The sequence below is a fragment of the Lutra lutra genome, chromosome 6 (genome assembly GCF_902655055.1).
Source record: "Lutra lutra chromosome 6, mLutLut1.2, whole genome shotgun sequence".
Taxonomy (NCBI): domain Eukaryota; kingdom Metazoa; phylum Chordata; class Mammalia; order Carnivora; family Mustelidae; genus Lutra; species Lutra lutra.
In genome coordinates this window covers 20192805-20209580 of record NC_062283.1, presented here as the reverse complement: position 1 = coordinate 20209580, position 16776 = coordinate 20192805, and the positions used below count along the sequence as shown (strand labels likewise).

The window sequence follows — 16776 nt, the reverse complement described above, 5'->3', positions numbered from 1 at the left end:
TCTAAAAAAAAAAAAATTCTTATTGTATACTGCTGTAGAATTCCTGAACGTATTGAAATGATATTTTCTCCTTTAATCAGTTAATGTGGTGGACTTTATTAATAGACTTTCTAATGATGAACCCTTCATTGTTGCGATAAATTCAATTTGCTCAGGATGCACTGTTGGTTTTTCTTTTCATTGCCGGATTCAGTTTATTTATGATTTTTGTTTAGAATTCTTGCATCTATATTTATGATGAAATTAGCTTATCATTTATTTCTCAGGCTGTCATTGTCTGTTTTAATGTTAAGATTACATTGTTTTTCTTTTTTTTAAGGATTTAAAAAAATTTTTTTTAACAAGAGAGACACAGCAAGAGGGAACACAAGCAGGGGGAGTGGGAGATGGAGAACAGGCTTCCTGCAGAAAAGGAAGCCTGATGTAGGGCTTGATCCCAGGATGGTGAGATCATGATCTGAGCCAAAGGCAGATCCAGGCGAGTAGAATTTAGTGATTCATCACTTACATATAACACCCAGTGCTCATCACAGTGCCCTCTTTTTTTTTTTTTTTTAAAGATTTATTTATTTTATTTGACAGAGATCTCAAGTAGGCAGAGGCAGGCAGAGAGAGAGGAAGGGAAGCGGGCTCCCTGCCGTATCTTCAGGATACGGTTTCTGCCTGCTTTTCTCATTGCTCTTGCCATTCCCCCTGCCTTGCTTTCAGCCACAGTGGAGATGTTATATCTTCTCAAATGTGAGTTAGCCATGTAGAAATTTCATATCTGGGGTATCTTCCTATGTAAGATTAGACCTTTTGCTTAAGCTCTAGTGATAGCACAGTCTAAATGAAATTGTGGGAAGGATGAGGAAACAGCTTATGAGAAATGAGGATAAGAAATGAGTGAAAAATATGCAGAATTTAAAAACACGAATTTTGGAGTACTTTCAAGCTGAATCCCATTCTAGTGAGAGTTTAATTGGTTCTTGATCAATGTACATGCATGTTTCATTAGGTGTGCATTCAGAAACTTTTTGTGGATAAAGTCTAAGCATTGCAAGGTTATTTTACTTGAATACCAGGGAATAGCTTCTGAAATTTTTGGATATCTCTCACTAAGTCCGTCACCTCCCACCTCCCTGAAATCAAAGGGAGCTCTGAGAAAGAAAGATGAAAATCCAGTAATTCAAGCAGTCAGACGTTACGCATTACTATTTCATTGAAGAAACGGTATTAGTGTACAAAAACTGTACATTTTTCCTCCTCCTAGGAGTTTAAGAACAGGAACTTGGCAAGCCAGAGAGCAAACCCAATATGAGTACATGTTTATAAAATTAAAAACTATGCTTTTTCAACTTACTGTGCAATCTGGGAGTGGGATCTCGTGAGCCTTTGGTCAGCACATTCGATGATTTCTTCGTAGGATGTAACCTTGAGAAAAGAAGCTAAAAATTATTCTCTGACATAGAGTTTTTATTTTTTGCTTTAAAAAAACTCTACATCCTGACATTCAATTATGTGACTCCCACCAGTAGTTTTACAGTAGGCAAAACAACTTTCTTATAGTTCTGAAATCAGGAATGTGAATAGAAATAGAATTATAAAGTGCCTACTCATCATGAAGGAGTGAACTGTCAGAAAGAGGACAACTGTTGGGTCAACTATAATCCAGTTATCTTCCTTACAAGCGGTGGATGTATCCACTAAGGGTCAGAGCCTGTTTGGTTAAAGTTAATGCAGCTTTTAGGAGGTAAACTAGAATGTTAAGTTGGCAAGATTTATAATTACCCTCAAAATGAAATTGTAACACTAAGACTTGAAATTGCTGATGGCAGAGGTAAAGATACACAGAATGTTCTTTGCTAGGTTGTCAGCTAAAAAAGCTAATGAGAGGGTTTTATAATGTCATTAAGAAGTAAAAGGAATCAATATCAATATTTCCATCACTCCTCAGATACTTTGCAGCACCAAAATTCTATTATTTTAGTATTTGGCATAGTTTTAAAATTTTATTATTTTTAAAAGATTTCATTCATTTATTCATTCATTCATTCATTCATTTATGAGAGACAGAGAGAGGGAGAGGCAGAGGGAGAAGAAGGCTCCCTGCAGAATCCTGATGTAGGACTTGATCCCAGGACCCTGGGATCATGACTTGAGCTTGAAGGCAGACACTTAACCAACTAAGCCAGCATAGTTTTTAAAAACAAAGATTTCTATAAGAAAATTTATACCTTATTTATTAAGTTGCCTAAATGTCTTTGATATTTGTCATTTTCTTCAATGAGTCTGCTGCAGTGGTCTTCTTTTGATTCTAGAAGATTTCCCAATTTTGCAATCTATGGAGAAACATCAGTAAAAATACTAACCTAAAAACTGTCATGGAAACCATAGGCTGAGAATAAATGAAAACAGTGACCTAATCTTTATTCCAGGATTCTCTTAAACCAAGTTGTACCGTAAGTGAATCAATAGATGCTAATCCTAGTTAAATTGCATTTAGAACAGATAAGCAGAAATTATAATTTTATAATTAGTTATAATTCTCTCCAGTTTAACACTATGAAACAACTTTGCAAATAATTTAACACTTGTTAGTGAATCCAAATGTCAACCCAAATCTTTACTATCCTACTACTCTCTTTCTTTTTTTTTTTAACCCTCTTTTCATTTATAACCAATACATAAACATATTTGATTCTGTCTAAAGCACTGATGTGCTTGAGGATGCATTTTCAGGCTTGATAAATATTCTCAACTTGCATTAATGACGGCAAGTCTTTTTTTTTTTTATAAGATTTTTTTTTATTTATTTATTTGACAGAGAGAAATCACAAGTAGGCAGAGAGGCAGGCAGAGAGAGAGGAGGAAGCAGGCTCCCTGCTGAGCAGAGAGCCTGATGCGGGGCTCGATCCCAGGACCCTGGGATCATGACCCGAGCCGAAGGCAGCGGCTTAACCCACTGAGCCACCCAGGCGCCCAATGACGGCAAGTCTTAAAAAAAAAGTTTCAGTTCATATGTCATGTTCTCACCTAAGATCCAATGTTTAGTTGCAAAAATAAATAAATAAAAATAAAAAATTGTATTTCTAAAAGTGACGTCTTGGATTGATTATCAAGAAAGGGTATTCACAAGTTCCCTTAGCAGTTACTTTAATTTTCAATTAGAGAAGAAAAATTACAAAAATGTCCCCATTAAACACCAATGTTAAGGGGCACCTGGGTGGCTCAGTGGGTTAAGACTCTACCTTCAGCTTGGGTCATGATCTTGGCGTCCTGGGATGGAGCCCTGCATCGGGCTCTCTGCTCAGCAGGGAGCCTGTCCCCCACCACCCCGCCTACTTATGATCTCTCTCTCTCTGTCAAATAAATAAATGAAATCTTTAAAAAAAAAAAAGAATGGCCATCAATCTTCTAATATTTTAGATATACTTAAGTGTCTGTAGTGAAATCTCCTAGGAGAAGCAATGGCAAAACAAATTTCCAGCAGAAACAGCAACTTTCTTATTCTTACTTTTTAAAAAAGATTTTATTTATTTATTTGACAGAGAGAGAGAGCGCACTCACATGAGCATGGGGAGGAGTAAAGGGAGAGGGATGAGTAGACTCTGTGCTGAGCAAAGAGCCCAGAGGGAGGCTTGATCTCAGGACCCTAAGATCATGATCTGAGCTAAAGTCAAGAGTCGGACCTTCAACCAACTGAGCCACCAAGGTGCCCCTTATTCCTACTCTTTTTAAATTAATGGGGTCAATACCAAGTTAGTGGTCCTACTCCTTTGACTACATACATTATTGAAGGCAGGGAGTACAGATATTACTACCTTAATTTAACAGATGAAATCAAGGTAAAGAAAATCTAAAAGTTTTTGAAAGGTATGTCTAGAAGTGGAAAGACTGAAATCCATATTTATCAACCATAAAAATGGGCTTTTCCCATTTTAGTCCTTTGCTTCTCCTCACCTGGAGATTCATATAGCTAATGACCTATTACTGAGGCAATATGGAATTGCTTCTCACTTCTGTTTTTCATTACAGACTTCATGGCAGGATTTGGATTTCTTTAATGGGTTTCAAGATAAGAACACTTTTAAGTCCTTGGGTTGAATTTTTAAATTTACTAACCTCAAATTAAAGGAAGAAGAGGAAAACATTTTTAAGGGATATTTGTCTTAGAAATAAAGGAATAACTCTTGTAAAGCAATTTTTTGAATTATGGTGAAAAAGAATCAACATTTGAAGTTTTTGCTGAAGCATTGAAAGTTTAGCTGCTTTAAGAGTATGACACATGATAAATTGCACGTATTTAAGAAGAGTATGGTTTGTTAAATTTTCACATATGTGTACAACTATGAAGCCATCACCATAATCAAGATAATAAACATATCCATCACTGCTCCTCCTCTTGCCTCTTGGTAATTCCTCCCTCCTGCTTGCCTATATTCCCTAACTCCCACCCTCTATGCGAGCCCCGGGCAAATACCAATTTTGCTTTCTGTCATTGTTGATTTGTCTTTTCTAGAATTTTAGGGGATAGAAGCAAACAGTATTTATTGTTGTCTGGCTCTTGTCATTCCACACAATTCTGAGATTCATCGATGTTGCATGTGTATCAGTAGTTCATTCCCTTTTCATTGCTCAGTAGTATTCCACTGTGTGGACATGCCATTGTTGGTTTATCTATTCATCTGTTGGTTGGCATTGGAGTTGCATTCGGTTTTCAGCTATTATAACTAAAGCTGCTAAGAAACTTCATGTGTAAATCTTCGTATGAACATATGCTTTTTAAAAATATATATTTTATTTATTTGAGAGAGAGAGAGAGAGAGAGAATGCAAATGGTAGGGAGGGGGAGAAAGAGAGGGAGAAGCAGACTTCCCACTGAGCAGGGAGCCCAACATGGAACTTGATCCCAGGACCCCAGGATCATGATCTGAGCCCAAAGCAGACAATTAATGGACAGCCTCTGAACATATGCTTTCATTTCTCTTGGGTAAATACCCAAGAGTAGACCAATGGTATATATTTATCTTTTTTTTAAAGATTTTATTTATTTATTTGACAGATTATAAGTAGGCAGAGAGGCAGACAGAGAGAGAGGGGGAAGCAGGCTCCTCGCTGAGCAGAGAGCCCGATGCGGGGCTCGATCCTAGGACCCTGAGATCATGACCCAAGCCGAAGGCAAAGGCTTAACCCTCTGAGCCACCCAGGCACCCCTATATTTATCTTTTTAAGAAACTGCCAAAATGTTCTTCAAAGTGGCTGTACCATATTACATTCCCATAAGCAGCATTCCCATCAGGTGCTCCACATCCTCATCAATCCTTGGCATGGTCAGTGTTTTAACAGACACTGTAATAGGTATGTAGTGGTATTCATTGTGATTTTAACGTGCATCTTAATGACGGCAAGTTTCTCTTCAGGTGCTTATTTGCTATCCGTGTATCATTTTAGTGAGGCATCTGTTAAAATCTTTTTGTCCACTTTAAAAACAAAGATTATATTTATTTTGAGAGAGAGAGAGAGAGAGAGCACGCACACACACAAGTATGGGGAGGAGCAGGGAGAGCTGGAGAGAGAATCTCATGCAGACTCCATGCTGAGCACGGAGCCCAAAACGGGGGTCCATTTCACGACTCTGGGATCATTACCAGACCCAAATCAAGAGTTGGACACTTGACCCACTGAGCCACCCAGGTGCCCCTTTTGCCCACTTTTTAAACTGGGTTATTTTCTTATTACAAAGTTTTGAGGGTGTTTTACATATTCTAGATACAACTTCCCTATTAAATCTGTGATTTTCAAATGTTTTCTTCCAGTCTGTGGCTTGCCTTTTCATTAAGAGCTCAAATTCTAAAGCTTAAAAAAAAAAAATTCTAAAATAGGAAAGTTGTAGAAGACGGTGTACTAGAGTCAAATTACCGAAAATGTCTAAAACATTTTCATGAAAACATACCAAAAAGTACTTTTTAATATGTAAAGTAATATTTAAGCAATAATTTAAAGGATGTGGGGGTGGCAACATTTCTCTTTGGTAAAGGGAGATAATACAAAATAACATTGAATGTGGCTCTTTAACTAATATTAATGAAAGCTTCCCTTTGATGTCATGTCTTTCTCTTGATGTTTCAGAGCTGTTGTAATGCTTCAGAGCTAAATGCTAGGAAATCTGAACCCACACCAAGTCTCCACCAAAAGAAAGCAGATTTGAATGAAGGGAGAGAAACTGAACATTAGTAAGGTGGCTTTCTATGTACTTGGCTTAAAATGGCAGGAGGTATGGGGTGCCTGGGTGGCTCAATGGGTTAAAGCCTCTGCCTTCGGCTCGGGTCATGGTCCCGGGGTCCTGGGATCCAGCCCCGCGATGGGCTCTCTGCTCAGCGGGGAGCCTGCTTCCCTTCCTCTCTCTTTGCCTGCTTCTCTGTCTGCTTGTGATCTCTGTCTGTCAAATAAGTGAATAAAATCTTTAAAAAATAAATGACAGGAGGTAGAGGCACCTGGTGGCTCAGTCTGTTAAGCATTTGCCTTCTGCCAGGTCATGAACCCATGGTCCTGGGATTGAACCCTGAGTTGCGTTGGGCTCTCTACTCAGTGGTGAGTCTGCTTGTCTCCCTCTCCCTCTCCCTCTGCTGCTCTCCCTGCTTGTGCATGCCCTCTGTCAAATGAATAAATATAAGTCTTTAAAAAAAAGATGGCAAGGGTGCCTGGGTGGCTCAGTGGGTTAAGCCTCTGCCTTTGGCTCAGGTCATGATCTCAGGGTCCTGGGATTGAGTCCCGCATCGGGCTCTCTGCTCAGCAGGGAGCCTGCTTCCCTCTCTCTCTCTCTGCCTGCCTGTCTACTTGTGATCTCTGTCAAGTAAATAAATAAAATCTTAAAAAAAAAAATGACAAGATATATAAGCCCTGGGCTCTAGTCTACCTGGCCCTAAATTTCTGGATCCATAGATACTATCTACGCCTGGAGCCACTGCCCCACCCCCCCAGTTTGGTCAGTAATTCTTGTGGCTTCCCTTCTAGGCCTTTCACATGACATTCATGCATGGTTTTGGGCCTGTTTAGTCTTAGTTCTTTGATTTTGGCATCCTCTGCTGTCCCCAGTGAGGATCTCAGCTCTCACTGGGAAACTCCTCCCCCTACTCCCACCCCTTCAGCCTCCCCAGACAGTCACCATAACTAAGTGAAGGTAGAAGAGAAATCAGATTTGGGGACAAGCTAAATTGAAGATAAAGCAAAAAATCTTTAGATGGGTATTAGGCCCAGGAATAGGTATTGTACAAATTTAAAACACTATGGCTTGGAAGGTGGTGTGAAATCTGCACATAGTGGATATTATTAATTCTATCATAACTCTTATTCCTTGAAAATATAACGTATGTGTTGAAACCTGTGTTAAATGACAATTATTAAACTCCACATATATTAAAATCTACAGGTGAGACCATCTCACAGATATAATGGAAAAAGCAATATACTGAAAAACATTCCATCTTACTGCAAGTATAAAGTAAAAGGCCAATTGTCTAGAAAAATTTCAGTGATAATTATTTAATAGTGCAAGGTTTTGGTGAAATAGTACCACAAACACACTGCTACCTGCAAGGTAAAGTTTAAGTCTTTTGAAAATTCATTTGATAGTGTACATAAAGATCCACATGCTTATTTATAGCTTTAAAAGCAGTAATCCCACTTCGATAATTTATTCTAAGGAAATAATACAAAGGAAAAACTTCTCCAGGTAAAAGTAAAAAGAACTCAAATATCCAACAAGGGGAAGGGCTAAAAAAATATTTTATTTTCACTCTATGGTCTTGATGAAGTCCCAAAAATTCATTTTCGCTTTTGTTTCCTTTGCCTTTGGAGACATATCTTGAAAGAAGTTGCTGTGGCCGATATGGAAGAGGTTACTGCCTATGTTCTCCTCTAGGATTCTGATGGATTCCTGTCTCACGTTAAGGTCTTTTATCCATTTTGAGTTTATCTTTGTGTACGGTGTAAGAGAATGGTCGAGTTTCATTCTTCTACATATAGCTGTCCAGTTTTCCCAGCACCATTTATTGAAGAGACTATTGAGTCACTGAAAATTATATATACTCTATATACAATCTCTAAGGATAGCATGAACATGTAAAAATGTGGGATACTTAACTGAAGCAAAACTCAAGAGTTTACATACAGTATGATTTCAAGTCTGTAAAAATGTATGGACAAAGACTGGATGTATCTGAAATGTTCTAGTGTGAGCTATGATTTATTCATATGTCAAGATACTACAAAGGCATGGAAAAGGGTAAGTTACATCTACACCTATCACAACAAAGAATCTTGCAGTTTTAAGATTGGGGGGAATTCAGGAAAGGATATATAAGATGCAGTAAAGAAGACAGGCAAAACGATATGCACATCGTTTAAAGATAAATATGTAAGCAGGAAATACAGACATGCATGGTAAAGGTAAACACTAAATTCAGGATAATGGTTACCACTGGGTGGAGGGGAGAAAAATGCAACTGGAGGAGGACACAGAGGGCTGCACCTATATTCACATTTCATTTCTTTATCTGGACAGTAAGTACCCGTCTATTTATTATATTAGTTTTTCACGGTTTGTTGTGAAATGTTTAAAATAAATACTTTTTAAGATAGCATCAAAGCCCTTACATAAGGTCCAGCAAGACCTCCTTACTCCAGGGTGTGTGAGGACTGACAGCAGGAGCAGTGGTGTGCTCTCCCATCTCCCCAGCACCTCCCCTCCCGTGGCATCTGCCCACGTGTGCATGGCGCAGAGGCAGACCCACGGCAAGGGGGATGGGCCTTGACAATCATCTGGAAGCAGCAGGTTCCAAGGGTAGGGTTGAGTAAGGCAGAGGAAGAGTACCCATGTCTGGCCCTGTCCACAGCAACCTACACTTGACCAGAGCACAGCAGGAAGTTCTCTTGGAAAGCTGATTTCCACGATGTGTGGACGTGCACTGAGTGGTGGAGTGAGAGGTGGAGAAGCCAGCTGGCTGCCAGAGCTGGCTGAGGGCGTTCAGTCATGAAGTCCTCCAGCAGAAGATTTCCTAGGTTGGGTCCCTGTTTTGCCCCTCCCCCATGTTCTAGATTTGTAGACTTAGTTCCAAGTTAATAAGGTATGAACTACTCTAGTATATTATGAGGCACTGAAATCCAGATTGCTAAAATAAATAAGGTCAACACATCTTGTATTAGTTTTTTATTGGTGCTGTAAGAAACCATAAACTTAGTGGCTTACACTAACATAAATTTATTATCTACAGTTCTGTACGTTAGAAGTCTGATGTACAGAACTGTACAAAGTCTCCTTTGGCTAAAGTTAAGTGTCAGCAGGTCTGTGTTCCTTTCTGAAGGCTTTTGGGAGATTTTCCAGCTTCTGAAGGCTGCCCACATTCCTTGGCTTGTGGTTCCCTTTCCTCATCTTCAAAACCAGCAATGTTGTGTCCCTTACATTCTTCAGTCCTATCTCTCTCAGACAGGGCTGGATGCATGAGATTAGATTGGACCCATCCTGATAATTCAGGATAGTCTATCTCCATATCTCAAGGTCCTTGATTTAATCCCATCTGCAAAATCCCTTTTGCCATAAGTGCCTAGATTTCTTATTTTATTAAGGAATGCAAACCCCATTGCTTTGTCCCAGGACTAGAGTGTGGAGATCTTTGGGCGGCCATTACTATGCCTACCACACACCACTCTACTAGGATCACTGAGACCTTTTGTGATGAGGGGTACAAGTGGCCGGTGATACAGTCAAGCTATTTAACTCTATCTAGTTCATAATTCCAGGTTTCCTAAGAAAAAAAAATTTTTCTTTTGCTTCCATTAATACTTTTTCCTCATATGGGGTTATCTTACACTCTGCTCTTGTCATTTTAAGAGAGAAAGTGTGTCAATGTCGAAATAACATTTCACCAGAACAGTAGATCTATCTATCATTGTTATGAATGGCCCAGGAGACGGGGACATCTGAAGGATGGCTGATTGATTGATTGATTGATTGATTGAATTTCCCTTTGGATAAAGCAAAACTGAAATCTGGTCATTGACATGGTTTTCATTATTAATGTGATGGAAACACATTTGTTTTCTCAAAGGAAGCTCTTATCCCCATGGCACTAAGTGAAACAATAATCTCTGTAAGAAATGGAGAAAGGGGTTTCCTAGGATTGCTGAGGGCATAGCACCAACCACCGCTTGGGAAAAGCAATTCTGTGAAGGCCAAGCCAGCATTTTCCACACAGCAGCTGAAAATAATCATGACCCAGTTTGTAACTCCTTATTAAGCAGTGAAATGAATTTATGACCAACACAAAGACATGGAATAGAAGAATAAAAAACAAGTGTTTCTTCTGTGTAGGGGTACATATGTATCTGACCCAAGAAGTGAACTGTGTTTTCTACTGTGCATGACTCTGAGAGCCATGAGATGGCTGCACAGACAATCCTTCGGGGATGACAAGTTCTTAAACAAACTCTGAGTTGGTCAGCGAATAGGCCGATGTCAGATCCCACAACAAGGGTCCGTAGTGCAAGAATTGGTTCTTACACCAGCGTCAGAATAGGATTTAGGAAAACTGAAGCCAGGAAGTTGAGGAATAGGGTGTGGTAGGCACAGTAATGGCCGCCCAAAGATCTTACACCCTAGTCCTGGGACATGGCAATGGAAACTTAGCATCCCTTGATAAAATAAGTGCCCAGGGTGCTTGAGAGAGCAAGGAAACAGATGGTAAGGTTGACATCTTCCTGTGGAAACCGAGGAGCACACGTTGTACCTGACTGGACAGCCATCTCATCTGTGTGGCTGGAGTTCAGCCCACAGTCTTCCTCAGGAGGCTGCTCCGTGGCAGAGAAGCCCACTAAACTCTAAAGCTTGCTCAAGGGAATACTGTGTCCAAACCCAGGAACTGGGGGGTATGTTTAATACTCAGAGGAACCATAAGACACTGGGTTGTGACTGTTTTCTTTTGTCTCCCTTACAACATTTTTCCTAGAGTGGTAATTTTCTGTCTTACATCATATTTGTTTCCTTATTTTATGATTATAGGAGATGAACATGAAAATAATCTGCTACCTTCTAAGTATTTCCTTGACTAGAAACAAACACCTAACTGTGAAGACTATTAAAATAATAAATTAAATGCTTTATGTAATGCAGAGAATACTATAGTAAAGTCTGTGTGAGTGTGTCTGTGTAGTGAAGTGTGTATATATACATAGTAAAGTATAGTGAAGTATATGTTTTTTTTTAATCTTCAACTATTATATAATAACAGTTAAAGGATATCTTCTATATTACCGGTTTCAAATATTTTATTTTATTTTTTAAGGATTTTATTTATTTATTTGACATAGAGAGATCACAAGTAGGCAGAGAAAGAAGGGGGAAGCAGGCTCCCCGCTGAGCAGAGAGCCCGATGTGGGGCTCCATCCCAGGATCCTGAGATCATGACCTGAGCCGAAGGCAGAGGCTTTAACCCGCTGAGTCACCCAGGTGCCCCAGGATTTTATTTATTTGACAGAGAGAGAAAGAGTGCGTACAAGCCGGAAGCTACAGAGAGAGAGGGAGTAGCAGGCTCCCTGCTGAGTGGGGACTGCATCCCAGGATCCTGGGATCATGACCTAAGCTGAAGGCAGATGCTTAACTGATGAGCCACCCAGGTGCCCCTAAAAAATTTTATTTTTATAAAAAGTTTACTATTTTACTGAAGATGGGCTCTAGGAGGACCTTGAGGAATCATTATTATTAGCCTAATCTGAACCCTAAACCACAGCACTATTAACTAGACTCTCGTCTGTTCACTCTGACCAAATCCCTGACTTCGGTGTACTTTATCCAAGGCTCCTAGGATCAGGAGACATTTTTGTTCCTGACAGTTAAATACCCGCGGTGTTATTAGAGCCCAGCAGTAGGTACAGCTGGGGTCAAAGACCCTATCTCAAGCTGGAGGAGGTCAGAAGGTGAAAGGAACAGGAAGTTCAGAATTGTGAAGAACCAAAAGCAAGGGGTCAGAAGGGCCACGAGATAAGCACATGACAATAGTAAAGGACACATAAGCCATCTAATTTCATTCTAGCAGACCACGTCTTGCTGGCCTAGAGCTCCTTAGAGAATGAGAAGTGAGCCTTCTGGAGCACGCTTCTGCATTTCAAAAACTCTTTACTTCAGAAAATTCCAAACACATACAAAAGTAGAGCAAATAATGAAGCACTGTGTGTCCATCACTTAACTTCAACAATTATCAATATTTTTCCATCGTCTTTTCATCTGTCTCCAACCTCCCGCCTCCCCAATTCTGCCATGTTTTCATTTCCCTGGAGTATTTAAAAGCAAACCTACCCACTCTATAGGAGAAGATACTAGCAAATGACATCAGATAAAGGGCTAGTATCTAAAATCTATAAAGAACTTACCAAACTCAACACCCAAAGAACAAATAGCCCAATCACGAAATGGGCAGAAGATATGACCAGACATTTCTTCAAAGAAGACATACAAATGGCCAACAGACACATGAAAAAATGCTCCGCATCACTTGGCATCAGGGAAATACAAATCAAAACCACAATGAGATACCATCTTACACCTGTCAGAATGGCTAAAATGAACAAGTCAGGAAAAGACAGATGCTGGCGAGGATGCGGAGAAAGGGGAGCCCTCCTACCCTGTTGGTGAGAATGCAAGCTGGTGCGGCCACTCTGGAAAACAATAAGGAGGTTCTTCAAAAACTTGAAAACAGAGCTACCCTATGACCCAGCAACTGCTCTAATGGGTATTTACCCTAAAGATATGAATATAGTGAACTGAAGGGGGACGTGCACCCCAGTGTTGATAGCAGCAATGTCCACAATAGCCAAACTATGGAAAGAGCTCAGATGTCCACTGACAGATGAATGAATAAAGATGATGTGGTATATATTTACAAAATGGAATACTCAGCCATCAAAAAAAAATAAAATCCTGCCATTTTTGCAATACTGTGGGTGGAATGAGGGGGTATGATGCTAAGCAAAATAAGTCAATCAGAGAAAGACAATTATCATATGGTTTCACTTATATGTGCAGAAGATCATAGGGGGAGGGAGGGAAAAATAAAACAAGACGAAATCAGAAAGGGAGAAAAATTGTAAGAGACTCTTAATCATAGGTAATGTATATTAAGGAGGGCATGTGATATAATGAGCATTGGGTATTATATGAGAATGATGAGGGATGCCTGGGTGGCTCAGTCAATTGGGTGTCTGTCTCGGTTCAGGTCGTGATCCCAGGGTCTTGGGATCAAATCTGCCATTCAGCTCCCTGCTTGGCTGGGAGCCTGCTTCTCCCTCTGCCTGCCATTCCGCCTGCTTGTGCTTGTGTGCTCTCTGTCTCTCTGACAAGTGAATCTTAAAAACAAAACAAAACATAACAAAAAAACCAGAACTAAGAAGCTGTACTGGCTGCTACCCTCTTCACTTATACCCAAGCTTTAAAAAAAAAAAAAAAAGAATGATGAATCACTGAACTCTACCTCTGAAACTCGTAATACATTATATGTTAATTAGTTGAATTTAAATTAAGAGAAAAAAATAAAGCAAAATTAAACATTCTATTAATTCACTCATAAATACTTTTCTATATGTAACACATAAGGGGTTTTAAAAACACAATGATACTTGGGTGCCTGGCTGGCTCAGTCAGAGAGGGCTGTGAGTTCGAGCCCCGCATTGGGTATTATGATATTATATAAATAAAACTTAAAAAAATTAACTAAAAGCACAATATCAATATTAAAATTAATAATGATATTAAAATATTAATATTCTCTGGTATTCTGGTATTCCAGAATGTGTTCCTTTCTGCTCTCTGACAAATACCTTTTTAGAGTAGGTTTGTTCGAATCAGGACCTACACAGGTGTCACACATTGCATTTGGTTGATGTGTTCGTTGTCTCCACTGTCTATACCAACTAATCCTTTCCTCTCCCTCCCTTTTCTTGTGCCAAATGTTTACTGATGCAAATCTTCTCCACTCTGGATTTGTTATCATGGTGTCATCTATATTTATCCACGGTCAAGATAGTTCGGTCTAGAAGTCTGCTTTTGGATCCAGCTGTTTTGGTGAGAAGACTTCATAGATCTGCTGTGCCTGTCCTCTTGCATCACATCAGGGGGTGTGCGTGGCTCACCTTTAGCGGCTTGAGATTGATTAACAAGCTCAGGAGCTTGTCAGATTGACCCATTCATTAAAAGCTCCCCTCAGGGGCGCCTGGCTGGCTCAGTCGGTTAAGCATCCAATTCTTGATTTTGGCTCGGGTCATGAACTCAGGGTGGTGAGACTGAACCTCACATTGAGTTCTGCATCAGGCTTTGTGCTGGATCTGGAGTCTGCTTGGAATTCTCTCTCTCTCTCCCTCTCCTTCTGTTTCCCCAACATCACCAACACTCTCTCTCTCTCAAAAAAAAGAAAAAAAAGAAAAAGAAAAAGAAAAAACCTCCCCCTCAGTCTTCAATGTAAGGTTTTAGCAGCCATTATAATTGCCCCCAAAAGATCCCTTTTCTGCTTTTAGTAGCTTACCTTTTCAGTGAGGAGCTTTCCCTCCCTCATCAATTATTCAGTTTTTCTGAGAGACAGTTTGTACAAGTAGCCTGTGGCACATTCTAGAAAGGACATAGTGTGTCTGACATGCTTCTAGCTGTGTCCTCTTTTTCATTCCAGCCTCCCACTGCTGGGAAGAGGAAGGTCCACTTGTATTAACTTTTATGCCCAAAGCACAGAAACTACTAATGACAGAATTGACTGAGGGCTCTCCTCTCATCTCCCTGTGCTCAGATTTTATTAGTCTTCAAAGTCCAGTTGCCACTGCCTTCATAAGGTGTCGCATGACTCCCCCACTTGGACAGTATCTGTTCCTCATCTGAGCTTATCATTAGACAAACACTGCCCCTGTTAGACACTGGTCACTGTATCACTTTTTAAGGAACTTCCCTTTTATCCCTCGTGAACACTTATTTATGTATTTTATCTTCTTTTCCAGGTTTCTTAGAAGCAGAGATCATGTTTGATTTGGCTTTCTGCCCCCATAGTGACTAGCATTTTTAGCCTTTTGTGAGAAGTCAATAATTACTTGTTAAATTTAAAAGTATAGTGAATTATGAGAAACTTTTGAGCCCTCACCACATTGGACTTTTTCTTCTCTCTCAAAGATAAATGGTTATGCTATGAATTTATTGCAGAATGCCAATTTTTAACAATTTAGAAATATGGTAGACTTCTCTAACTGCTATTAAGAATAAATTATATTAATTAATCACCTTTTCTTATGTGAGATCCAGTTGGATTGCAACTCTGTAACTACCTAGATACCAAGATCACATTTTAAAAAAATATTTTATTTATTTATTTGACAGAGATCACAAGTCGGCAGAGAAGCAGGCAGAAAGGAAGGGAAGCAGGGTCCCTGCTGAGCAGAGAGTGCGAAGTGGGACTCGATCCCAAGACCCTGAGATCATGACTTGAGCCGAAGGCAGAGGCTTTAACCCACTGAACCACCCCCAGGATCTCAGCCCCCAAGATCACATTTTTACTTTCTTATAACATATTTTTCCTGTTCCATCTGCCTTTATTTTTTTCCAGCTTTATTGAGATATAACTGACACATAGTACTGTGTAAGTTTAAGGTGCCCAGCATGCTGATTTCATACATTCTGTACTGCAAAATGATTACCACCACAGCAGTAGCTAACGTCTCCATCAAATCACATAATGACCATTTCTTTTCTGTAGTGATGCCTTCAACTTTAGACGGCATCTAAAGTGAACTATTACCTGAAGTACTCCTTAATCATAGTTGTTGTAAACAGCTACTGATAAATTAAGAATGGTGGTGGCTGGCTCAGTCGGAAGAGTATGCAATTCTAGATCTGAGGACTGTGAGTTAGAGCCCCATGTTGGGTGTAGAGATTATAAATAAATAAATAAATAAATGAACTTAAAAAAAAAGAATGGTGGTAGCATAAATGTGTTTCAATCACTGTGAAAAACAGCACCCCTTTTTTTGATTACTGCATTTGGAAAGAAATAAATCTGATTAGTCTAAACAAGAGTCAGGTAGAACAAGATGTAAAATTTCAAAACCTGAAAATGCAAACTTTAATTCTATATTTTTATGGTCGAATGATACTGCCACAGTGCCAGTATGTGACTGTTTTAATGAACAGTCTGATATAGTAAGAATGGTGGTGGGTGGCTTAAATTTGTTAATAAAATGGTGCTATGGATAAAAATGCCAGCAAATCAACAAAAGGTCTTTCTTATCAAGAAATCAGGTTCTTCATTCAGACTGTGGTACCTATTCAGTTTGGCTCCCAGTAAGACGGGTATATCTCCAGCACTTGTGGCTTCATCTGAATCAAAACCTGTAAACTGAGATTAAATACATTTGTGCTCACTTCCAATACTTGCACATTCCTTGGGAAACTTGATAATAAATACTTTATAAGCTTAACAATCAAAGAGCTCTTCAGTGGCTAGAATAATAGAAGTGTAGAACTTGGAGCTAAAAGGATTTTGACAAATATACCAAGAGAACATAGATATTTGAAATCGTATTTTTGCATGTTAAAGACAGTACATGGGAAATGTTAAACTCACCTCAAAAACCTGATCTTGAAATGCTTTTTCTTTTGCAATTAGCTCTCTAAAAGCTGTGATTTTGTCTTTATGTTCTAATAGCTAAGGAAAAAAGCGTTTTATATTTCAGAAAAGGAGAAGAAATAAAACTACATTCGATAACATTGATAAT

General features: G+C 39.3%; 1 protein-coding gene across 1 annotated transcript in view; it reads right to left on the bottom strand.

Moving 5' to 3' along the window:
- The window catches only part of CAGE1 (cancer antigen 1), a 50434-nt gene that overhangs the window by 10051 nt on the left and 23607 nt on the right, over positions 1-16776 (bottom strand). The window contains exons 9-11 of the mRNA XM_047734777.1: positions 16626-16706; positions 2217-2321; positions 1343-1413 (exon numbers count right to left, since the gene is read on the bottom strand). Of these exons, the coding sequence (XP_047590733.1) occupies positions 1343-1413; positions 2217-2321; positions 16626-16706 (257 nt within the window). The remainder of the gene's footprint in view (positions 1-1342; positions 1414-2216; positions 2322-16625; positions 16707-16776) is intronic.